This window comes from Sciurus carolinensis, chromosome 4 (genome assembly GCF_902686445.1).
Source record: "Sciurus carolinensis chromosome 4, mSciCar1.2, whole genome shotgun sequence".
In the NCBI taxonomy this organism is placed as follows: Eukaryota; Metazoa; Chordata; class Mammalia; order Rodentia; family Sciuridae; genus Sciurus; species Sciurus carolinensis.
In genome coordinates this window covers 53,755,325-53,782,521 of record NC_062216.1, presented here as the reverse complement: position 1 = coordinate 53,782,521, position 27,197 = coordinate 53,755,325, and the positions used below count along the sequence as shown (strand labels likewise).

The following is a 27,197-nucleotide window of genomic DNA, read 5'->3' as shown; positions in this document are numbered from 1 at the left end:
GACCAGTAGGACCACTGATAGATAAGTTCAGATCAATGGATTTATACTTTTTTAACTTTTTACTTTAACTGTTAACACCAGCACATTAAATTTTCCTTAAGCACATTGCTACAGCCATTTTTTGATTAAAGAAAGTCAATTCAAAGAATTCCTAATTAATGGCTAAAGCATAATAAGCATATGATTTTACTATATTTGCAGGAATCTCATATGTGGCAGATTAATTTGTACTTATCCTTTTCGAACTCCTTACCATCGAGACAATGCTTCTGTGATTTATGCCTTTGTACGAGAGAGTGTATGCATAACTGTGGACACTGGCGATACATTAAGAGACCCATTTGTAGTCAGAAATGGTGCTCATTGTGATACTGAGAGGGTAAATGATTTAACATAATATTTAAAAAATATAGTCATATATTAATTTAATCAATGTTTTCTTGAGTCTCAAGTTTTCATTTGCTAATTAGTGCTAAGTAACCTAATTATTTGAAGAAGAAAAACAAAAAGGAGTTGTTATATATACCATCATGGTCAAGGACCAGAGATAAAAGTCAATACATTAAAGTTTTAAAAAAGTTAGATTTTTGGCTTTGGAAGAGGTTTTGTGAAGTTCTTTCTTTGTAGAGAGTTGTACTGTGGTTTAATGTTTAAAAGGTAGTAATTTTCACCTTCATTATCTCATTTTTAACCTGGAAACAAACAAATGCTACTTATTTTTTTCCTAAAATAACTTCTTTTCTTCCTTCCTTTTTTTTTTTTAAGAAAAGTATTATATTTAGGTAAAAAACCCTACAACTTAGGGAAGTTGAGGTTTCTACAAGTAATGGAGTTGGGACTATACCTTTACTCCTCCAATTATTATACTTTAAAAAATTAATTATGGATTTTTATTACATTCCATGAGAATAATATATTTTAATTAAAATATCTATTACCTTATTAAATATTTAGGGGTTTCTAATAATATTTCATATTTTATGAAAACTACACTACTACTTCATAATTATATGAAGTTTATTTTCTTTCCATGAAAAATTTTGATATATGCAATATAAGTACAGGGCATTCTTTTATTTGTGTACTCAGGAAGAGTTTTGTTAGATTTCATGGAATTTTAATGAAATGTTTTCCTTTGGTTATGATTTTTTTGTTATGACCAATTTTATTTAATCAAAATCCCCCAATTTTTTCCCTGAATCATTTTTATAACTTTTCTTAGTTGTAGATAGACTTAGTGCCTTTATTTTATTTATTTATTTTTATGTAGTGCTGAGGATCAAACCCAGTGCCTCACATGTGCTAGGCAACTGCTCTGCCAGTCCCACTCTGAATTATTTAAAAAATTGTTTATTTTAAATAATAGTTTTTATATTTTGGTGCAGGTTTAGATTCACAGCAAAATTTAGTGGAGGCAGGGAGAGTTCACATATTCTTTTTTGCACCCTTCCCTTACTATCTGTTACCACACTAGAGCAGTACATTTGTTACAATTGATTAGCCTATACTGACTCATCATTATCATCCAAAGTCATAGACTACATTGAAATTACCTGGAAAATTCCCAAATACTTGGTGATTAATCAGTGCACTTCTAAGTGTTACATAGATCAAAGAAGAATTCTCAAGAGAAATTTAAGAAATACTTAGACGTAAATGAAAATGCAACTTATCAAAATTTGAGGAATGCTGCAAAAGTAGTATTTAGGGGAAAATTTATAGCAAAATTCAGATTTTGTTGTATAATTACTAATTTTAATGTAGTGATGGCTGGGCCCCTCAGAATTGGAAACCTCTTTGTATTTTTTTTTTTTTTTTTTTAGATTTGTGTAGATCGTACATGTGTAGAATCAAGAATGATTAAGGAAAATGCAAAGACCTGTGCACAACGGTGCTCTGGACATGGAGTAAGTAATTATAAGCCCATGTTTCCTTGAATCACATCTCTCATGGAAGCTTTTCAGTGTCACTCAAAAATTCATGTTTATCAGGTTCTGACTATGTTCCAGACCCTCTTGCATCTAGATTCAAATTGGAGCTAAATTGAGTAAACTCAGCAGTTATAATTAGTGTTAAAAAACTCTTTGATTTGAATTGAATTGCTGATGACTTACCAAAGTGTATTATTATAGCTGTATGCTTTTCAAAGATGTTAAATATTTCAGTAAATACATAAATCTGTTCACAAAAGGAAGATAATTCCTGTGTCTTATGAATGTAAGTGGTCATGAGAAACTTGATTTTATCTCTTTTTAAAAATATGCTTTCTTTTTTAGAGCTTTAGTTTCATAGCAAAATCGAGTAGAAAGCACAAATTTTGCATAGGCCCTCTTGTATACAATCTATCCCAATTGCAACATCACAAACCATTGTGTAACATTTGTACAGGTGATTATGCACAAGAGGTCATAGCTTACGTTAGAGTTAACTCTGGTTGTTATGTTATTTTTGAGTTTTTGATTAATAGTTAATGACATGTATCTACTATCATGATTAGAGCATTTTTAATCCCCTAAAAATCATCTGGGTTCCATATATTCAATCTTCTCTTTCCTCTAACTCCAGGCAATCACTCATCTTTTTACTCTTTCTATTGTTTTTTTTTCCAGTGTGTCATGTTATTAGAATCATAAATGATGTAGGTTTTTCAGATTGCTTCTTTCACTTGCATGTAAGGTTTTTCAGATTGCTTCTTTCACTTGCATGTAAGGTTTCTCCAGATTTTTTTTTCTTTTCTCAAGCTCTTATTTTAGTAAATTAAAAAAATTAATTTTAAGAGTAGTTTCTAGTTCACAGCAAAATTGGATTAAGATACAGGTAGTTCTCATATACCTCTTCCCTCACACATTTATAGCTCTCTTCATTTTTAGCACCCCTCACCAGAGTGGTACAATTTTTACGATAGATGAACCTTCGTGGATTCATCATTATCACCCAAAATCCATAGTGTACATTAGAGTTCACTTTTTATTTTGTACATCTTATGAATTTTGACAAGTGAATATAATGACACTTGTATCTACCATAATATCATATAGAATATTTTTTAAAGTCCTCTGTGCTCTGCCTTTTAATCTTTCCCTCTCACCTAGCTCCTGGAACCCAGTGATTTCTTTTTTCTCCATAGCTTTTCCTTTTCCTTAATATCATATTCCTGGAGTCATACATTATGTAGACTTTTCAGATTGACTTATTTAGTAATACACATTTAAGATTCCTCTATATATTTTCATGGCTTGATAGCTCATTTCTTTTTAATGTGAATTAATGTCACATTGTTTGGATATACTGCAATTATTTATCCATTTACCTGCTGAAAAACATTCTGCTTGCTTCTAAGTTTTAGCAGTTATGAATAAAGCTGTTATAAACATTCTCCTTCAGGTTTTTGCACAGAGAACATACATTTTCAACTCCTATGTGTAAAAGATTGCAATTAGACAATCATATGGTAAGATATGCCTAATTTTGCAAGAAACTGTCCAAATATCTTCCAGCACAATTACATCATTTCACGTTGTCCCACAACCTAGCCAGTATTGATGTCAGTGTTTTATATTTGGTCATTCTAATGGTGTGTAGTGATACCCTATTACTGTTTTAATTTACATTTCACTGATGGTATGTGGTGTAGATCACCTTTTTATATAATTATTTGCCATCTGGATATCTTTTTCAGTGGTCAAGTCTTTTGCCATTTTAAAATCAGGCTATTTAGTTTTTTATTATAGAGTTTTAAGTGTCTTCTGTTTATTTTGAATACTAGTCCTGTATCCGAATATGTACTTTGTACATGGTGGTTTATCTTCTTATATTATTGACAGCATTTTTCACAGAGGAAAAAAATTAAATTTTATGAATATTAGTTCCCAGTTATTTCTTTCATGCATTCCCTAAGGTGTGGAACAAGACAAAGAAGTCCTGTTTTACTCTTCTTGTTTACTACAGTACTGAAAGTCTTACCCAGAGAAATTAGTCAGGAGAAAGAAACAAATACATAAAGCTGGGAAGGGAGAAAGTCAAATTATCCTTGTTTTCAGATGATATCATTTTCTATATAGAAAAACAGAATATTTTACCAAAAGACTACCAGAATTGATAAATGAGTTTTGTAAATTGTCAGTATACAGTATTAATATACAAAAATCAGTAGTATATTTATGCACCAATAATAAACTTGCTGAGAAATAAATTATAAAAGAAATTCCATTTACAATGGCTACAAAAAATAAAGTACCTAGGGATAAATTTAATTAAGGAAATGAAAGACCTCTATAATAAAATTTATAAAACACCGATGGAAGACATTGAAGAAGACACACACACACACACACACACACACACACACACACAAATACACACGAATGAAAAGACCTTTCATTCGAAGCAATTTATAGATGCAATCTCTGTCAAAATACCAGTAACAAATCATAAAATTCATATGGAAGCACGAAAGACCCCAAATAGCAAAAGCAATCTTGAGCAAAAGGAGCAAAGCTAAAGGGCATTCTGATACCTATATTCAAGACATATTACTGAGCTTTAGTAATCCAAAGTGGAAGGGTACCAGTATAAAAATATTCACATAGACCACTGGAACTGAACAGAATTCCCATGTACTTATAGTCAACTGTTTCTTGACAAAGGTGTCAAAAATACATTGAAGAAAAGACAACCTCTTCAATAAATGGCGGTGGGAAAATTGGATATACAAAAAGCACAAATTTCAAACTTGGCCCCTGTCTCTCAGCCCATATGAAAGTAAACTCAAAATGGATCATAGACCTAAATGTAAGACCTAAAACTATGCTATGAGAAGAAAACATAGGGTAAACATTTACTAACATCCATGTAGGTAATGATTTGTTTTATAAGATCCAAAAGTACAGGCAAGGAAAGCCAAAAACCATCAAAAGAGATTATTTAAAACTAAGCAGCATTTTCACAGCAAAGGAAATAATAAATGGAGTGAAGAAACACCTTACAGAATGGAGAAAATATTTGCTAACTACTCATCTGACCAAGGATTAATATTAATATATAGGGAACTAAAAACATTCAACTACAAAATATAAAACAATCCAACTTTTAAATGGCTGAGTGATCTTAATATGTACTTCTCAAGAGAAGGAACACAAATATCCAACTAATACATAAGAGAATGCTGAATATAATTAGTTATCTTAGAAATATCGGAACCACAATATCTCACCCCAGTCAGAATATCTGTTATTGAAAACACACACACACACACACACACACAAATATTGGCAACAATGTAGGAAAAAATGAGCTCTTATGTGTTGCTGGTAAGAATGTAAGTTAGTACAAAATTATGGAGAAGAGAATGGAGGCAAAAACAGCAACAACAAAAATAGATATATAATTTAGGATCCCACTTCTGGGTATATACCCAAAGAAAGAGAAATCAATATATTAAAGAGATACCTGCCCTCCCATGTTTTTTGCAGCACTATTCCAGAAGATAGGGAACTGAGATTGGAGTTTCTATGCTTCTACTGGAGGGTGGGGTTTGCATAAGCTGCAGTCCTCTACAGCCAAGAAAGTCTGTTGTAGCGTTAGCAGTTAACCAAGGTGGGTGTGCCTGCCAGTGTCATCTCTAAGAGTTGTAGCCAACAAAGCCTGATTCTTCTTCACGACCACTGAGTGGTATAATACAGCTCTTAATGGCAGGCTATGTTTTTAAATGTTGCAGCTGATCCAGAAGGTCACTGCTGACTTCATTCCAGGTTCTTGCTCATGAATTTGAAGAATGAAATCCACAGATGAGGAAGAGTGTGTGGGTGGAAAAGAGTCATAGCTTTCACAGGGTAAGAGGGGACCCAGTAGGGTCTGCCTCTCAAATGTGGTAATCTTAAGGGTTTATAGATCATTTGGCTCAATGCCATAGGTCCGAGCTTATGCTAATCAAGATTTGGAAAAGTACAATGCTATTGGTACAAATTTATGCTAATTAGGGTTTGGATACATACCAATGCTGTTGGTCCAGATGAATGTTAATCAGGTTTTGGAAAAGTCCCAGTGTTATTGGTTAGTCCTACAACCCCATTCAGATCTGCCCCACTTCTGTTTTCCTGGCAGGAGGTTGAGATCAGTAGATTCTGGATGCTTGGGGATTGGGGGCTGCAGTGCTGTGTGAGTGAATATCTGTGCTGAACCCAGGCCGGGCTGCCATAATGCAACAGGTTAGAATGCCATGGCTTGCTTTGTCCCTGGCTTGCCTTGTCCCTGGCTTGCCTTGTCCCTGGTTTGCCATGCCTCTGGTCTGTGCTGGCATGGTGGGCTCACTGTGACTGAGGCCCACATTCCAGATTGCCTGGGTCCACCACTCTACCTCTCTGGGGCAAGGATTTAGCTTTAGAATCAACCTAAATGCCCGTGAATAGATGAATAAAGAAAATGTGGTATATATATACACAATGGAGTATTATTTAGCCATACAAAGAATGACATTCTGTACTTTGCAGCGAAATGGATGGAACTTTAGGACATGCTGAGTGAAATAAGGTAGGCACTAAAAGACATAATTCATGTTCTCTCATGTAGATCTTTAACAAAATTGATCTGAATATAGAACACAGATTAATAGTAACTGGGAGGGATGGGGGAGGGAGGATAGAGGGAGGTTGGATAATTTGGACAAAAGCAAAGTTACATAGGATATAAATTTTGGTGTTCTGAAGCACAGTGGGGTGACTATAATTCACAATACTCTCTTATATATTTTATGAAGAACTAGAAGACAGGAACTTGAAGTCTCCAAGCATAAAGAAAAGATAAGGATATGGAAATTCTAATTGCATTTATTCAATCTGTATACACATTGTTGAAATATTACCCTGTACTCTATGAATATATACAGTTGTTACATGTGAATAGAAAGAAATTTAAAAAGAGCTTCCATTGACAAAATGTGAGGCAATTTGGGCATTGCTGCAAATAATGATTGTAAGCTCGAGGGCACAGCTAGCGGTCAAATAAAATCAGACAGAAAGTGACTGAAGCAAGCTTTATTGGAATTTGGCTCTGGGGCAAAATTCCTAGGCCCCTGGGGTACAGCTCAAGTAGGGACTCGGAGAAAATCATTGGCTGCCCAGAATCTTTACAGGCTGGAATGGGCGGGGGTCCTGCTGAGTGACAGGTGGATGTAAGGGTCAGTGGAGTTTTCCTGCTGGTTTGATTGGTTGCCGTGGCACACTGCCCTTTGCCTCAGTTGCTCCACTCTCCCTCATATAGTCGCCCAAATTCCAACCTAGCAATGATATTAATGGATTTTAGCTCATAAAGTAAAATAAATGTGATTTTATTTTGATAAATAAGTAAAAATTTAATAAGTAAAAGTTTTACATGGTATTTACAGTAAAATAATTTACTATTATTGATGACAATAACCGCATAAATGAATGGGGATATGAGTGATGATGAGTGATGAGTGATGATAAGTGATATGAGTGATGATGAAATATTGGAACAAACTGAAATTAGAGGAACATCAGTTTTGTAAAGAGTTTCAGGGGAAAAGATTCATGTTCTTAGCAATGATATTTAGATTTAGACACTCCAAATCAAGAGTTGTTTTATATTATTTTGAGAGGTAGAATAACGTAACGCTCTAGAGCAAGGCCTCTGAAACCAGGCTTTCTTGGTTTAAATCCTGGTTCCCTCGGTTAGCAGTTTGATTTTGGAAAGTTAAATATGTATGTCTCAGTTTCTCCATTTGTAAAGTGGGAATGATAATAGTTCTCTTATTCTTTTAGATCTGGAATGTGTCCCCCAAAGCTCATGTGTTAGGCAATGTAGCAATGTTCAGAGGTGAAAAGATGGGATCATGAGGGCTCTGACGTCATAAGTGCATTAATCTATATCATGGATTCATAATTGGAATGCATTTAGTGGGAGGTGGTGAAAATGATAGGCGGGGGAGCATAGTTGAAGGTAGTAGGTCCCTGGGGGCATGGCCTTGGGGACTGAATCTGTCCCTGACTTTTTTCTTTTTCCTGATTTTTTTCTTTTTCTCTCTGCTATCTCACAAGACTGATGTGAGTGTTTAATGAGTAAATCCATATAAAGTGCTCAGAATAGAGACTCACAGGTAGTAAGAACAATAAGTGTGTTTGCTGTCATAATTAAATCATCACATTTATTAGTAACAGAAAAAAATCACTTCCAAGTGTTATACCATATATAAGCATCTGGATGCCCTCTTAGATTATGAAATTCTTTTACTTAAAAATTCAAACAAGAGCTGGGGATATAGCTTAGTTGGTAGAGTGCTTGCCTCCCATGTACAAGGCCCTGGGTTCAATCCTCAGCACCACAAAAAACAAACAAACAAAAACAAAACTTAAAAATCAAACAAATGGGACTGGGGAGATAGCTCAGACAGTAGAGTGCTTGCCTTGCAAGCACAAAGCCCTGGGTTCGATCCCCAGCACCGCAAAAAAAAAAAAAAAAAAAAAAAAAAAAAAAAAAAAAAAAAAATCAAACAAATGTAGGTAAAACAAAAGCCTGTCCTGGTTAAAGGTAGTTTTATGCTTGTAAATGTTTAGTATTCTGTCTGGGGAAGAAGAGAAAAGTCCTTTATGTAAGGGCAAATACCTCAAGTTGCCAACATAAAGTCACTGAATGTGGAAATGGAAATTGAAGTGTACAAGCAGGTCTGGGAGCTGATTCTAGCTGTTTCAAGTATATCACTGGAAAGATGACATTTCAATTAGAATTGAAGTAACGTGTTTTTGAAACTGCACGCTAAATTTTCAGACAAACCTTCAAAGGTGTTATATTTTCTTAGTCACTTTATAGTTCTTTTTTGCTTTTTTCTCCTCCTCCTCTTCTTCTTCTTCCCTCCCCCCTCCTGCTCCTCCTCCTCTTTCTCCTTCTTCTTTTACTTTGGTGTGTATGTTTCAGTTTTAAGAAATCAAGCATTTATTTTGTACAATTATCTCTCTGAATAAATCACTATAGAGATAAAATTATGTTAGGTAAAGATGCAAAACTAAACATGATCTATCTCATAATTTCACTTTCAATGCAAAAATATTTTTAAAAAGTCATCCAAATTTTAAATAACGATCCTAGGTGTGCAATTCCCAAGGTGTGTGCAACTGTTCTGATGGTTATCAGCCTCCAGATTGCCAAACACGTTCCAGAAGAGCTTTTGTGACTGCAAAAAAGGGCAAGTACTTGTCTCTTTAGATAAACTATTTAAGCTATTTATTAAAATTTAAAATTCCTTATCCTCACTAAACTATAACATTAAATTTTTATCACTTGAAGCAGTACTAATAACATTTTTAAGGTAATCTGAGTTTTCTCAATGTGATCCAAATATGCCTTCTTATTCTTTCTCTTTTTTCTAATATCAAAATATAATCTAAACTGAGTATCTTTGAAATTTTTTCCTTACTGGTATCATTGTCTTTCTCCTTTAGAATATTTTTCAACTGACTTCTCCACCTGTATGATTGAGATTTCAGCTATAAACAAATAGCATTTACTGTGTCTGGTACTATTACTATGTTTATGTTATAGAAGAAATGAAATAGAAGACAAGATTTTATTCTGAATGAGTTTATAGTTTAAATGAGAACAATCTGTAAGTGACTGCTTAAGAGTTTACAGAAGGGATGCCAGCACAAATTTCAGTTTATTCACTTTGATTTTAGTGTCTGTCGTTCATGCATGCATCCACTGAGTTAGCAAATATTTATCAATTCTTAATATATGCCAGATGTTGATCTAGGCACTGGGGATGTATAGCAAGCAAAGCAAATCTTTTCTATGGTGCTGAGACACTTAAGTTTAGGACTAGATACTCAGTGCTTACAAATGTCAGAATTAGGGTTATGAATTGAAGTCTCCTAATTTTTATGCTAGCACCCTTTAGTAACAACTGCAGTGACTCCATATGTAAAAATACAGCCCTGAGATCAAAAGTCAGCAATCTACTAAATAAAAATGTGATATACACAAATACAGTGAAATCTTTTGACAATCCCATCCTTAGAAAATCTTAATGCAAATTCAGATAAACTTGTGATTATATCATCTCGTTATATATCATTGCATCATTTGCATACAATTTTTTTGTAGCTTCTGTATCATGTTGAATGCTCTGGAACCTTTTGGGAGTTTGGTTTCCACATTTAGAAAGAAAGGATACATACATATATAATGTATATATGCATATATTTGTGGTATTTATATACATCTAATATGTATATGTCTTCAAATATTATGATTCTATAATTGTTTTTCCATGCTCCTTGAGTAACAAAAACTCAGAATATTTTAATGAATTTGTTGCAAACTGAATGTAAAATTGGACAGTTTAATTTTTAATGTACATTTTTATTTTTAGGTTTAATCATGGACAAAGCTTCTGGGAATGCTATAAAGAACTGGCTTCTAACTTTCTACATTGTTTCACCTATTCTCATCATAGCAAGCATAATAGTTATGGTGTGGAATAGATTGAAAAAGTGGTTTGCCAAGGAAGAGGAATTCCTAAGTAACGAGTAAGTTGAATTTGTGTTCTGAAGTTAACCTTTATTAGCATTTGAGTCTAATAATATGTAAGGTCATATGAGCAGCAACGATTTGCATTTTACCAGGATTTTGAGTCAATATCTCATTTAATTGTGTGAAGTGTTTGTGAATTTTGCCATTTTAAAGATGCAAAGATTTGGGAGTATAGTTAAATAACTTGCCAAAGTCATTGCCTTGCTAGTTGAGAGAGGAAGAATGCCAATGTATCTTTATGTATTACTTTTCAATATTCTAGAAGTTATCCAAGATGATCCATGTTTTAGTCAGCTTTTTCGCAGCTGCTGTGACTAAAAGAACAACCAGAAGAATTTTAGGGGAGGAAAAGTTTATTTAGGGGCTCACAGTTTTAGAGTTCTCAGTCCATAGTCAGCTGGCTCTATCCTCTGGGCTCAAGGTGAAGCTGAACATCATGGTGGAAGAGTATTGTGGAGGGAACCAGCTCACCTGATGATCAGAAAGCAGAGAAAGATTCCACTGCCAATGATACCAAACATATACCCCAAAGGCATGCCCTCAGGGACACAACTCCTCCAACCCATGCCCTACCTGCCATTGGTTACCACTCAGTTAATCCCACCAGGAGATTAATTCACTGATTGGGTTAAGACTCTCATAATCAATCAATCAATGTTTTCTACAGGAGCATCAGAAGTGTTCATTAAAAATGTAGATTTCTCATGTTTCCTTCATCTATTTTTTCCCAGTGGTGATATCTTATATAAACGTATTTCATTTTCACAGCCAGAAAATTGGTATTGGTACAATATTATTAATAAAACTAAATACCTTATTTAGATTGGTTGGTATTTACATGCACTCATTTGTGTCTGTATAGTTATGAAATTTTATCCTATGATTTGCTCACCAACACCACAATTAACTCCATTCCTTTTTGGAATTCTTCTTTTTAAATTCTTGGTTCAGTTTTCTTTTTTTCCTCCTGATTTTATTGAGATATGATTGGTAATAAAATTGTATTTAAGGGAATGACATTGTGATTGCATGTATATTTGTATTGTAAAATTATTACCACAATCAAGATAATTACATATCCAACACCTCATGTACTTACCCCTTTTTCTATGTTTGTGGGGAGAACACTCTAAGTAAGTTTCAAGTATACATACACTATGATTGTTTTTAAAAATTTAAAATAGCCACATAACATGATCATAAAGATAAGAAACACCAAAAGAAAGAACAAAAACAAATAAAGTACTTGCATTCCATTCCTCCACACATTTTGAATTTTTGATGTCCCAGTTTACATCTTTAGATTTTGCCTATCTCTTAAAATATTAATATAGTTAACATTTTAAAAATTTTTCTTAGTTTTCATATCAAAAGTACAACTAGTTTATTTCTCACATTTAAAATTTTATAACATTCTGAATTTGTCTGTGTTGTTTCTCTTACCACTGCATTTTATATATGTATCTGTAATGGTTAACTTAATTGTCAACTTGATTGGATTAAGAGATGCAGATGATTAAGAGACTTATGGGTATGTCACTGAGGGTGTGTCTGGGAATAATTGGAATGTGAGATAGTGAACTGAAGTGGAGACTCTCCCTAAGTGTGGGCAGCACCACCCAATACGATGGTGACTTGGATGGAATAAAAGGTGGAAGAACAAAGAAGCAGATGCAGATGCAAGCTCAACTCTTCTTGAACGGGTTCTTGATTGCTGCTTCAGTTGTCTGAGGATATTGGACTCTCACTTCTTCACTCTTCCAAAGCAGACTCTGCCAGTGATTCTCCAGGAGCAATGGTCTTAGACTAGCACTGTTGATCCTTCTTATTCTGGGGCTTCTGTCTCTTGGACTGTGCTGCTACTGGTTCTTCCAGCTCTCTAGCCTGCAGACAGCCATTGTGGACTATCCAGCTTCTGGAGGAGTAAGCCAATCTAATAAATCCCCTTTTATAATCATACTTCCTTTTGATTCTCTTACTCTAGAGAACCCTGAATAATACAGTATTCTTCTTACTCATTTACATCTTTTTCTTTAAGTTTGAAGAACTTCTCTTAGCATCTTTTTTTTCTTTCTTATTAGTTATAATTAGTTATACATGATAGCAGAATGCATTTTAATTCATTATATGCAAAAGGAGCACAACTTTTCATTTCTCTGGTTGTATACTATCGCGCTCCCCGACCCGCAGGAATGACGCGATAAATGCTGGCAGTAAGAGCTCGTTTATTCAGTGTCTCTCTTTTTTGTAGCACTATGGAGAATCTCTCTCTAACAGGGAAGTTACAGTCCCTATGTAGAGGTAAGCAACCAATCACATTACAGAGCGCAAAGGGAGAGTGTAAACAAAACAATACAGTGAATCTAGGCAGGCAGTGTACACACGCCGATCATATATAGTGGCCCAATGAGGGTAACTTCCTTGTTTAGCGTCACTTGTTAGTCTCAAAGTAGAACCGCACTGGCCAGATGCCAGGCGCCATCTTGGGACCATGTGCTCGCCCAGGGCCAGGGGTCCCGGGAACCCTGACAGCTCCCCCTTATTTATTTTATAAAAATTGGCAAGGGACCGTGCCTGTCTTAGGTTGAGGGGTCAGCTTGTATCCTTACCCGTCATCAAAGTCTGTAGAGCATGCTACAGCTTCTGTCTTAGGTTGGTATACAGCCACCTCCTACATTACCCGTCTTTGACTACCGGTCCAGCATACTCAGCCATACTTGAGGGGAAGTGCCGGCCTCTAGGGCTGCCACGGCTTGATGTATGATGACTCTCTCTCTCTTTTGAGAGGCTCGAAGTTGACGCAACAAGTGAAAGAGATACAAAATACCCAGTCCTAATAATAGGCCAAAAGCGCCCACTCCTGCCCAGCTTTTAAACAAACCTAATACATTAGTTAACCTAGAGAACATTTTGGATACAGAAGCAACATTAACTCTAGTGGCATTGACTTTAAGTATCTCAGATCGCAGCTGAGAAGTTAGAGTTGAAAATGTAAGCGACCAATTGGTTGTAAGATAACTAGAAATGGTTTTGGACAAGTTAGCCACAGTACTAAAATTGTCTTAGGCAACAGGCATAACACATAGACCTCTAAAAGGGTAGATGCATCCCAGTCCCAAAAGTTCCTGAAGAACATCCACTTGTTCCTGTAATAAGTCTACTCTTTGGTTCACCAGGAGAATTCCAGCCTTTAAATGACCATTTAGAGTCTCTTGAGTTTGCAGGGCAGTGGCTGTATTTTCAGCTAGGTTATTGAGTTCTTTTGCTGTGGGTATTGATGTAGCTAATGAAACCGCTGCTGCAGTCGCGGCTGTTGCAGAGAGTGCCACTGCAGTGATTATTGCTGTGGTGATGCCAAAATCTCTTTTGTTTTGGATAGTAGAACTGGTAGTTCTGTATCTGTAACAGAGACTGGGACTGGTAGGAAGGTAGGAATACGCATTAAGACTGCTTGTGAGAACCTAGAAGCATTCCAACATTGAGAGAGAAGTTTGGAGAATAGCAGCTTGATAAATACCCTGCTTTAAAACTTGTATACTTGGAAAATATGAATACATTTAATATACAAGGAGTGACCATTTCACAATTACCTTGACACTTTAATCTTACTAAATTTAGTTTTTAAAGAAAAATTTAGACTCTTTAACATAGTACAATACTCTTAACAGTTGTTTAACCATAATTGTATAAACCCCAATTTTTAAGACTAATTGTTTTAAAGAATAAAACTTAATAGACACAAAGTTAAGAGTAAATTAGTGTTTCTAAGAAATCCTTGTTATTTTACCATGTCATTTTACCATATAGATTAAACTTTGGCTTATATCAGAACATTAGTATTTCACCTTAGGAAAAACCTTAAATAGCTTTAGCTGTTTCACATACATACAACCAACTTAGTTACACACAGACTTGTTGAAACTTGCCCTTTACTTACACACAGACTTTTTTAGCACTTACTTAGACCCTCATGTATTTCATTATATAACACTTTCTTATCCAGAAAGATTTTCTTCTTCACTAAATATAGTTGTATTTTTAGAACCTTTTATTTTTTCTTTTTTATGTGTTGACCCCCTTTTGTTCACATTCTGAAACAACTCTTATGAAATTTCTGAATTTAGATAAATTACACCATTTTAACAAGATAAAATACTTTGTTGTTTATAGTACTCTAACTGAAACACAGTTGAAACCTTTAGAACCCTTTGTATATAGAATTGTACCTGTTAAGACATAACTCTTAGTAACCTTGTTTTTAGTCAAGATATTAGACAAGTGTCCTGAATAGTATTTGCTGTCTCTTTCCTGTTGAAGAAAAGTCCTAGAAACAATTGATATTAGACATTGTTTAACATCAACATTCCATTAGTTTGACCACCTAGAGACTTGCAAGTTATTTTTAAAGACATTTCACATTTATTAGTTTACTCAATTTAAATTGAACCTTTTTAAATTACGTGAATAAAAGTATTTGGATCCATTTTTAAATTTTAATTTTAGGAGCGCTCAGTTTTGATACAGACAAAACATGACATTAGACAGCAAGACATACACATAACACAAAATCAAAGGCCTTGTAAATTTATAGGTGAATCTCCATTGCAATGTAACAGATGTTCAAAAACTCTAGTTGAATAAAAAATAGAACTGATCAAAAAGAAAAAAAAATCATTAACCTAGGTATGCAGGATCAAAATTATGAGCTCAAAAATACAGCATTAAAGAAAAACAAAACAAAACAAGAATCCTGGAAAATGAGTTAGTTCTGTGTAGCAGCCCAGAAGTTTAAAATGGACACCTTTTTTTTTTTTTTTTTTATCTTCAGGTTACCCCCCTTTCCCACTGAGACTGCTGCAGCCTACATTCCAATGCAGGCCTCAGCAAGGCCAGGCAGGGGGGAGGGAGGATCACCCAGGACTTTTTAACCCTTTTTCTTCCTGGTTGAGAAATCAGGTTAGGTTTGAATGCAGAAAATCACAAAACATTATTTCTTACTACTTTTGAGGAATGGAGCTGCTGAGATCTCTGCCTAGGGGGATTGGACTCGGGGGAGGACTGCTTCAAGGACACGGGTGTTCCTTCCCAGGTGGCCATGGGGCTGCGTGGAAGGGATCAGGAGGGGGGCCTTTTTCTGTCTCTTGTGATAGTTTCTCTTGATCCAACAATCCCTCATCTAAAAACCAAGGGGCTTTGTCTTCTACAGTTTTTAAAAACTTCCTAGCTGAGGAAACCTTTAAAGGTGTTCCATTAGCCTTTAATAAAGCCTTTAATAGGCCTTCCATGTGAACTCTAGACACCTCAGAACCCATGATTAATTTACTGCGATCACTTTTTGCATACCAGTTTCAGTTCACTGGACTGCCTTCCGCTTGGTCCGGGTTGATTGATGGCCGCCTTTCACGCGCCACTTTCAGTTTAATGTCTCCAATGTGGACCGCTTTTCGCTTAGTCCAGGGTGTAGCCGCCTTTCGCGTGCTACTTTCACTTTAATACTTTTAATGTGGACCACTTTCCGCTTAGTCCATTACTCCTTTTATCACGTTAATTTTTACCTGTGTTACTTACCCGCTCTTTGTCGGGGTTCTCGGGTTTTGGCACCACTTATCGCGCTCCCCGACCCGCAGGAATGACGCGATAAATGCTGGCAGTAAGAGCTCGTTTATTCAGTGTCTCTCTTTTTTGTAGCACTATGGAGAATCTCTCTCTAACAGGGAAGTTACAGCCCCTATGTAGAGGTAAGCAACCAATCACATTACAGAGCGCAAAGGGAGAGCGTAAACAAAACATTACAGTGAATCTAGGCAGGCAGTGTACACATGCCGATCATATATAGTGGCCCAATGAGGGTAACTTCCTTGTTTAGCGTCACTTGTTAGTCTCAAAGTAGAACCGCACTGGCCAGATGCCAGGCACCATCTTGGGACCATGTGCTCACCCAGGGCCAGGGGGTCCCGGGAACCCCGACAGTACACAATGCAGAGTCACACAGTTTGTGTAATCATACATGAATATAGGGTATTAAGGTACATCTCATTCCACCATCTTTCCCATTCCTGTAACCTCTTCCTCTTCCCCCATCCCCCTCTGCCCAATCTAAAGTTCCTCCATTCTTCCCTTGCCCCCTCATATCCCATTATGAATCAGCATACCCACATATCAGAGAAAAAATCTGGCCTTTGGTTTTTGTCTTCTGTTATCCATGTATCATTCAATAGCATATTAGTCTCCAGGTGTTGGAGTAGCTTCTATTATTTATTTTGTCATTGATTTCTAATTTCATTCCATTATGATCTGATAGAATGCAGGGTAGTATCTCTGTTTTTTTGTACTTGCTAAGAGTTTCTTTGTGGCATAACATATAGTCTATTTTAGAGAAGAATTCATGTGCTACTGAGAAAAAAGCGTATTCACTTATTAATGGATGGAATAGTCTATATATGTCTATTAAGTGTAAATTATTGATTATATTATTGAGTTCTATAGTTTCTTTGTTTAGTTTTTGTTTGGAAGATCTCTACAGTGGTGAGAGAGGTGTGTTAAAGTCACCTAGTATTATTTTGTTGTGGTCTATTTGGTACCTGAAATTGAGAAGGGTTTGTTTGACAAACATAGATGCTCCACTGTTTGGGCTGTAAATGTTTATGATTGTGATGTTTTGTTGATTTGTGATTCCCTTAAGCAGTATGAAATGTCCTTCCTTATTCCTTCAAACTTTGTCTTGAAGTACACTTTATCTGTTATGAGGATGGAAACCCCTGTTTTTTTTATATAGTCCATGAAAGTGGTATGTTTTTTCCCATCCTTTCACCTTCAGTTTTTGAATATCTTTTCTTATGAGATGAGTCTCTTGAAGGCAGCATATCGTTTGGGTCTTTTTAAAAAATCCAATCTTCCAGTCTGTGTCTTTTGATTAATAAGTTTAGACCATTAACATTGAGAGTTATTATTGAGATATGATTTGTATTCCCAGTCATTTTGGTTGATTTTTGGTTTTTAACTTGACTTGGTTTCTCCATTGATTGGCTTTTCCCTTAATGTAATTTCTTCCTTTGCTGACTTCATTGTTGTTTTTCCTTTCCTCCTCATGGAATATTTTACTGAGAATGTTCTGTAATACAGGCTTTCTGTTTGTAAATTCTTTTAACTTTTGTTTATCATGAAGGCTTTTATTTCATCTCCAAATCTGAAGCTTAATTTTGCTGGATATAAGATTCTTGGTTGGCATCCATTTTCTTTCCGAGCTTGGTATATGTCATTCCAGGACCTCCTAACTTTGAGAGTCTGGGTTGAGAAATCAACTGAGATCTGAATTGGTCTCTCCTTACATGTAATCTGATACTTTTCTCTTGCCGTCTTAATGTGCCTTGGTGTGGGTCTGTTGTAATTTTGCACATTTGGTGTCCTATAAGCCTCTTGTATTTGATTTTCCATTTCATTCTTCAGGTATTGGGATAGTTTTTGATATTATTTTATTGAGAAAATTTTTCATTCCTTTGGTTTGTGTCTCTGGGTCTTCCTCCATCCCAATAATTCTTAAATTTGGTCTTTTCATGCTATCCCATAATTCTTGAAGTTTCTGCTCATGATTTCTTACCATCTTCACTGTGTTGTCAACTTTATTTTCAAGATTATATGTTTTGTCTTCATTGCCTGAGGTTCTGTCTTCCAAGTGATCTAGTCTCTTGGTGATACTTTCTATTGAGTTTTTAATTTGGTTTTCTGTTTTTATTTATTTATTTTTTTTCAGAATCTCTCTTTCTATTGAAGTGATCTTTTGTTGCCTGTGTTTGCTCTCTTACATCATCCTTTACTTTGCAGATCATTTTAATTATGTTCATTCTGAATTTCTTTGACATTCTACTGTGCTATCAATGGATTCTAATATTATGGCGTCTTGATTTGTTTAGGGGCACTTTCTTCCCTTGTTTTTTCATGTTGTTTGTATATTTTTCCTTCTAGCAGTGTAGATTTGAGTTATTACAGTTTCTACCCTATAGACTTATAGTGTCCTTGCAGGTTTCCAATACCTCACATTTAAAGGGTGGATCAGTATTAACTGCACCCACTGGAAACCATCTGCAGTCTTAAACCAAATAACCACTATTAAGATGTTTACAGTTTTATCACAATAAACAGAAATGATGTGTTCAGTTATTATCTACAATATAAACAGTAGGTTTGCAATAGTCTCTATGGTTTTTAATGGTGGACAAAGAAAGAAGTGGAAGTCTAAGATATGATGTTTATGAGGTAGGAGGTATTATAGGAAGAGTGAACGAGGAATCAATAGAAGTTGGCATTTAGCAGGAGAGAAGAGAGTAAGGGAGTCTCAGATGTAACCAAGCCTGCAGGGACCTTGGTGATGGACCTCCAGGAACTGGCTGCTGTCTCTCTGGTTGCAGCCATGTCCCCAGCTGGTGGTGGTGGTGGTACTTTGATGTTGGGCTTCTGGGCCCTGGCCAATGTCCCATGATGGAAGCTGCCCCAACTAAAAAGGTGGTGGGAGTGGTAGCGGAGGTAACCTAAGATGGCGGTGGAGGTGTCCCAGTCTGGAGGTGACTGTTTTCAGAGATGCGGCTGTTAGGGTGGTCCATGTGGTGGTGTTAGACATCCTGTTTGAATATGTGTCACTGTGGCAGATGTTTTTATGACGGGCAGTTGCCTCCAGGCCCTGTCCTTTGTCCTAGGGTGGGAGGCTATCACATGTTGGGTGGCTATGGCAGCGACTGCAGTGTTTCAAGGCGGAGGCAGGCCTGGGGGGCCACATGTTGGTGGATGGGGAGTGTGGGTGGTCCTTGCTCTGTGTGGTGGTCGGGAGGTAGGTCCTTGCTCTGCTGTAGCATTTCTTTATGGATAGATTTGATGGAGATAAATTTTCAAAGGTTTGTTTGGGAATGTCTTTACCTCCCCTTCATTTCTAAAGGGTAGCTTTGATAGGTTCAGTTTTAACCCTCTGGTTCTGTGAAATCTCATTCCATTTTCTACTGGCTTGTGTAGTTTCTGCTAAGTCTGCTACCAGGTGAGTTGGAATACCCTTATGTGTTGTGTCCTTTCTCTTGCTGCCTTTGGAATCTTTCATCCATCTTTAACCATTGGAAGCTTGATCATAGTGTGCTGTGGGGTAGGTTTGGTTGGATTAAATCAAACTGGTGACCTTTGACCTTCCTGTATCTTGATATATATTATCTTCTATGTTTGAGTTTTCTCTTATTATTTCTTCAAGTACCTCTGGGATGCCAAATATTTAAACATTTGTTCTTAATGCTGTCCCAAAGTCCCTGTAACTAACTTTATTCTTCTTTCTTTCTTATTTTTTCTCTTCCAACTATATATTTTCAAAAGGACTGTTTTTGAGCTCTCTAATTCTTCTATTTATTCTACTCTGATATCAATGCTTCTATCATATTTTAAATTTTGCTTAGTTTATGTTTTGAGCTCAGGACTTTCTGTTTGATTTTTAAAATTGCTTCTGTCTTTTGTCAGTTTCTCTGTTAGAGTATTGGATTGTCTCCCTGTGTTATATTTAAACTTGCTGAGTTTCCTTAAAATAACCCTTTTTTGTTGGTGTGCATTGTCATTTGTACATTAAATCTTTAGATATTTATGCCAGTTTTTTGTAATGTGGCTTTGTATCTCAGTTCCCCCAAATTCTAAGCAGGTGACTTATTTTGAGTCTGCAGATGGTTCTACTATTTCAGCACTAGATGGCACCATGAATCCAAATTTGCTGTGATTCCGCTATTGTTGCTGTTTCATCGCTAGAGGGTTCCCCAAGTTCAGGTGTGTCCCAAATGCACAGTTGATGTGTTTAGTACATCTGGATGAATAACTAAAAAGGGCAGCTCAGTAAATTTGAGTGTCTGTATCTCTTTGAGGCCATCATTTTCTTTGAATGTATGTACAGAGTGGGATTACTGGAAGACATAGTATTTCTACTTTTCATCTTCTGATGAACCTATGGTTTTCCATAGCAGTGGCACCAATTTACATGCATTCTCATCAATAGCCCACAAGTGTCCCATTTTCTCTGTTCTTGCCGATAAGTGTTCTCTCTCTCTCTCTCTCTCTCTTTTTTTTCTCTCTCTTCTCTCTGATAATAGTCATCCTAAAAGATGTGAGGTGGTATCTCATCAAGCTTTCATTTTCATTTCCAAAATTTTTACTGTTACCTTTTCGTACCTGTTGCCTTTATATATCTTCTTTAGGGAAGAGTCTATTCAAATACTTTGCCAAGTTTTTAATTAGGTTACTTATTTATTTTTGCTGTTACTACTGAGTTGCATGAGTTCCTTATATATTTTGAAATCAACCCCTCTTCCAGTATTTGAACCCTTTCCATATGTTGCATTTTCATTTGTTGATTGTTGTTTTCTGTGTAGAATTTTTTAAGTTCTACTTTATTTTTACCTTATTGCCAGGCTTTTGGTGTTGTATCCAAAAAAATATTGTGAAATCAAATATCTAAGGGCTTTTCCTCTATGTTTTCTTCTAGGAGTCTTATGGTTTTAGTTCTTATGGTTAAATCTTCAATTCATTTTGAATTGATTTTTGTGTATGATGTAAGAAAAGGGTTCAGTTTTATTCTTTTGTCTGTGGTTACCTAGATTTTTAACACTACTTATTGAAGGGAACTGTTATATTTCCCACTGTGTATCTTGGCTCCATTGTCTAAGATTAGTTGACTGTGCATCTGTCAGTTTATTTCTGTACTCTCTATTTTGTTCCACGGATCTGTACATCTATTTTTATAATACATTCTACTAAAACTTGAATCAGGAAGAGTTCTCCTAACTTCAGATTACATTAGTAATTCAGTCCTTGTGGTTCCATATGAATTTTAGAATTGTTGTTTCTAATTCTGTGAAAAATGTTACTAGGATTTTGATTGGGATTGCACAGAATATACAGGTAGCTTTTGGTACTGTGGTCATTTTAACAATATTGATTCTTCTACTCCATGAATACTCGATTTATTTGTCTTCAATTTCTTTCACCAATCATTTATAATTTTTCAATGTAAAGTATTTTATTTTTATTCATGTTTTAAATGGGATTGTTTTCTTAACTTTCTTTTTTAGAGTTCATTATATATAGAAATAAAATAGTTTTTGTATGTTGATTTTTGTATCCATCTTTAATTTTATTATTTCTAACAGTTTTGGGGTGGAGTTTTAGGAATATTTATACATAAAATCATTTGCAAACAGATTATTTTCCTCCTTTCTTTGCAATTTACATGCTCTTTTTTTTTTTTTTTTTTTTTTTGCCAATTCTTTTGGGTAGTCTTTGTGGTACTATTGTGAATAGCAGTGAAGAGAGTAATCATTCTTGTTTGGTTCTTGATCATAGAGAAAAAGATGAATGCTTTGCAGTAAGTATGATATAATTGTGGGCTTCTAATATATGCCCATTTTGATGTCAAGAAATATTGATAGAACTTTATTTTATTCATTTATTTATATGCAGTGCTGAGAATTGAACCCAGTGCCTCACACATGCTAGGCAAGGCTCTACCACTGAGCCACAACTCCAATCACTTTCCATCCCCTTTCTACTCTACTATTCTTTCCCTGTGCTCTTCAGCTTTCCTGGACTTCCTACGCTCAGCATTCTGTCACTTTAACTTACCGAGACTGGTGGGAACTTGCCTGGGAACATCCCTTGAACTACACTATGACATGGAAACTGCCCAGGCAGTAAACAGGTCAATCATATGGCTCACTTTCTTTTCTTCTCTCAAAGTTCACCATATTGCATTGTATAATATCTAATGTCTGAAAATCATCATTTCATGTTTTGTCTGGATTTTCAGTTGTTTCAGGCAGGAGGGTAAATACTGTCTTTTTCTTCATCTTGGACATAGATAGAAATATGCCTTTGTGATTTGTAAGTACAATTTCACATGTTATTTAAAATCTCTGCATCTCACAATGATTTTCTTGGATGAGTTTTTATTTTTCTAAATTTTCTATCTCTACATTGTGCTATAGATTCTATTCCTACAAATACCTCTACGGAGATTATAAATGTTCTTAAATGAAATTAAAAAAAAACATTTGTAACTACTGGTATATGAATTTATTGTTTTTCTCTGGTGTTATCATTAACTCTTGGTGCTACATCATAGACTCTGTTGCAGAAAAATATATGTAGGTTGTTTTGTTTTTGCTTTTCTTAAAGCAAAAATATTTGAAATAATTGCTATGCTCGGGGTTTAAGAATTTGTAAGATTTTCATCTGGGGACCTGAAATTGTACTTTTTGGAGACTTGAGATTCCCATTTTTCACTGTGGTATATATACACAATGTAGTATTACTCAGCCATAAAGAAAAATGACTTTTTGACATTTGCTAGCAAATGGAAGGAGCCAGAGACTATCATACTATGTGAAGTAAGCCAGTCCCAAAATACCAGAGGTCATATGTTTTCTTTGACAGGTGAAAGCTAATTCACAATAAGGGGGTAGTGAGGGGAAGAAGAGAAGTACAGCAGATTAGACAATGGAGACTAAAGGGAAGAGAGCGGGGATAAGCAAAGGAAAGGCAGTGGAATGAATCTGACATAGTTTTCCCATGTACATATGTGAAAACAACACAGTGAATCCCACTGCCATGTACCCATGAGAATGGAACTCTAACTAGAATAAGATATATTCCAAGCTTGAATAATGATATCAGAATGAATTCTGCTGTCATCTATAACTAAAAAAGAACCATAAAAAAAGAGAAAATTTGAAAAAAAAAAGAAAAAGATTCTCATTTCTCTTATTGTTGCATTTTCCCATTTATGTATGCTCATTTTCCTGCTGCATTCCCAAGACCACTGGTCAGAATTTTTATTATTTCTGTTTCATGGGGTGATATGGACTTGCCTGGCTGTCAGTTGAAATTAAAGTGTTTAATAACAGTGTCTCCACATTACAAAGGCCTTGGACTTCAACTTCGCGGGTTTATCAAATCTCTAGTCCCAATATTTATAACGGGGTTAGATATTTCTGTAGTCATTCAACCTTAGCTACTATTTAGCTCTGAGCTCTGTTTTATCATTTTTATTGACACCAGAAGTCTTTCTCTGTTGTTAACCTCAGTTATGTATTAAATCTGTGTGTATGTGTATGTGCTTCCTCAGCACTTCTGTGTGTGAGGAATGGAAAGGGAAATGGCTTTGCCAGCTCACTCTACCAGATTGTCTAGAAGTCAGTATAGGTTTTAATTTATAAAATGTCATCAATTTTTAAAATATGAATAAAATGTTAAAAGCTGGGAGGTTAAAGTCAGAATGAGACATTCAGGATTGAATGTACAGTCTATATTTAGAAATGAGAAGGAAAATGACCAGGGGTGTGCTGCATTAAATTTCCTGCTCTGATGGAAACAAAACAAAACAAAATATGAGGAAAAAGCAAGTCTTTGGTTTCTTGGTGCTTTTCTCACTGAAAGACTTGAAATTGGCACTCTTTGTGGATGAGGTATATGCACAAATAAAAATGTTATTTGCATCTTTTTTTCAGCGTTCTTTGGAATGTCATTTATCGGCAACTAGTCTTGTAAAAGAGATAATACTGATTATAAAAGATTCCGACTTTTATTCACAAAGTGAGTGCGCTTTCTTAGTACTAATTAAGACATTATTTCCGATTTTTTTTTTTAGATTCAAATCAGGAGGAAGCACTCATTCATACCTCAGTAGGTAAGTGAGTTAAAAGATACATGTTGAAAGTCAAGAATGAATTGATAATTTAAAGATCCTAAATATTTTTGAAACTCACTGGTAAAGTAAGGCATTGAAAAACTGGACTACTAATATGTAGTAAATTAGTTTCTAATATAAATTAGTCCTTTATTTAATAAATGTTCATTAAAAGTCTATTCTGGAAAAAACAAGGAATAAAATGATTAAAAAAGAGATGTGATATGTGCAATGACTAAATAAAAATAATACATAGTGTCCAGAAGTTAAATATAATCCTTAGGTAAATAAACTAATGACTAAAATTCAATAGACCATGAGAGAGCTCATGAATCTTGATGTATAAATTTCTATGGCTAATTATATTGACTAAGCTTTTCTATTCTTTATATCATCGACAAATAGCATTTTATATGCCTATTAATATTTCTTAACCAAACTTTTATTTCTCACTGTTCCATGACAGTATTCTCTTTCAATGTGAAGACCCTTGCATTTCTTCAATTTTTGAAAAAGTCTTAGATTTTATCTCTTCAAAGGTTAACTCTCCTCTGTTCTAAATCTCTTGTCAGAATTCCTTTTTTTAAACTGTTTTTTTCTTTCTTTCTTTCTTTTATTTTGTTGTTGGGAGATTTCCCTAAGTAATTTAATAATCAGGTTTCTTTTCTTCTCTGTTATTTCTTGTTTAATGGATTTTGGTTCCTTTTAAAATCTATATGGATCTCCCAAATGGGAAGCATTAGTTTCTGGTATCTAAACATGGCAAAGGCTCTGAATGTTCCTTCTCCATCCAGATGTCCAAAGCAATTTCCCTGATGCATCTCAATGTTTAGTGGTAACAGTTTTTACTATCTCAATTTCATTAATGGTATGACCTTCCATGGCTCCCAGGGTTAGAGAAGGAGGTCAGCTCCAGCCTTCCAGTTGGCCTCAACTTCTGATAAGTTGACATGGTTCACATAAGCTTTTAAGTACTTCTCATAAGTGGTTTACATATGCTGTGTAAGCAAAAATAACTAAGATCTGGGCACCATTATGAATGCACTAATAACCGGGACAGAAGCAGACCTCAAACAAATCATCAGGCTTTCGTTTATTCTGCAGTGAAGTCAATCAACCAGGCACTGGAGCTGCTCATTTTCTGAGTAGGAAAATGGCCACCAGTTAGAGAGAGGCTTTGGGTTTTATAGTATACAATGAAGGTGACTTAATTATTGGAGACTGAAGCAGGACATGTTGGTTTGGACAGTCAGGAAAGAAATTGTAAAAAGTATGAAACTCCTTGTCACTGGGAAAAGTTCAGAACTCAGTGTCCACTGTTTATCCTTTTTCTTCTGGATTCACTGTTTCCCAGAGCTTCACTATTTGCTCTTCTCCTTCCAGGACTCATCGGCATTGGGAAAGGGTAAAAGTCCAGGGCCCAGCATTTCAGTATCCACCTTCTCCCTTCAGGAACCATTGTGGTTGGGAAGGGATCAATATTTGCTTTTGGTGGAGATGCTGGGAATGAACCCAGGAAGGGATGAAAGTTTGCTGGGAATGAACCCAGGAAGGGATGAAAGTTTGCTCTTTTCCCCTCTGAGCCAGTTGTTACTGGGAAAGAATTTACTGGGAGAGGATTAATGATTGCCCTCCTCTCGCCTCTTTCTCTGGGTCAGTTTTGTGGGATTGTCATTTCTCTGTTCTGGGGGCTGTCCTTTTCTATATCCTTCACTCTGAAGTCATTCAGTTTTAGTGCCTTTTTACTTTACACTCTCAGTATCCTCTTAGTTAAAAAAAAAAAAATGACTATCATTAGAGATGTCCCTTTCTTCTTTAAAATATTAGTTAGTACTTTGTGATTTAAAAAAAATATTTTTAGCATTTCTCTATTTGTAGGATAGGAGGGGAATTTGTCAGCCCTGTCTGCTTGATTGTCAAGAAGTCAATATAGGTTTTAAATCATAATCTATAGTAATTTATTTATCAATGGATAAGATATTATGTTAGAACCCGAAGGCCATAGCCAGATGTTCAAAATCAAGCATATATTCTGTGCTGGAAGTGACAGGAGAAAACCAAATTATTGTTTTCTTGCTCTTCTCTCTAGTTGGGGATTTGAATTTATATTTTTTAAGAACATGGTATATTGGTAAATAAGAATTTTACTTATTTGCATATCCTAATTTAATAATCCTTTAAAGTCATTCATTCATGGTGTTTAGTTAATGCCCAGGTTATAAAATGATCTGACACTCATTCATTATGGAGGCATTTTTAAAAGTATTAATTTGGAAGCATTATTTTCTTTCTCATTTAGATCCAGAACAGAAACCAGCAGCCAAATGGATACTAGCAAGTAAGTAAATTAAGAGGTATCTCTTACAATAAGTACATGTTAAAAATCAAGATGAACAGATTGATAATCAACAATTAATTCAGAGGTAACCACAATTAATTGAAGAAGCAAAATTGGTTAAGTACCGCACCCAAAAGCAACCTATTAGTATTCACCGATCCAGTTACTAGAAAGTGTTTGTCTAAATTAATCAATCTCTTCTTTCTTTTGGTTTAATGTGTGTTGAAAATTTATTCTTTGGAACTAGAAGAATGAATATTTGGTGAAATTTAAGGAGCTAACACATAATAAACAGAATTTAAAAGTTTGTTATCCTGGAGTACACAAAGGGGAAGATTGCTTCTTTATTTGGAGACCCTACAACTAGAAACTCCACAGATATGGTAATGAATCACTGGGGTGAATTCCTGTCCAGGTCATTTGCAAAGAATTTGCTGGAGAAAAAACATCCTAAAGTAACAAGACAACTATTACAAAGTAGTTTTAATTAGACTCCCTACCATTCCCTGAAAGGTAGGTGTTTCTGTATAATAATGCAATAAGTGTTTGGCTTATGGTGGGTTTTAGGTCCTTCTGCAGGGTATAAGATGTTTTGGAGTTTTACTCCTCTTCTCTGACTTATTG

The 27,197-nt window shown here is 35.3% G+C and overlaps 1 protein-coding gene across 1 annotated transcript in view; it reads left to right on the top strand.

Annotated features, from left to right (window-relative positions):
• The window catches only part of Adam32 (ADAM metallopeptidase domain 32), a 159,594-nt gene extending 133,017 nt beyond the window's left edge, over positions 1-26,577 (top strand). The window contains exons 16-21 of the mRNA XM_047549669.1: positions 202-379; positions 1,824-1,907; positions 9,100-9,196; positions 10,382-10,538; positions 24,197-24,235; positions 26,535-26,577. Coding sequence (XP_047405625.1) covers positions 202-379; positions 1,824-1,907; positions 9,100-9,196; positions 10,382-10,538; positions 24,197-24,235; positions 26,535-26,577 — 598 coding nt within the window. The remainder of the gene's footprint in view (positions 1-201; positions 380-1,823; positions 1,908-9,099; positions 9,197-10,381; positions 10,539-24,196; positions 24,236-26,534) is intronic.
• The last annotated feature ends 620 nt before the right edge of the window (positions 26,578-27,197 follow it).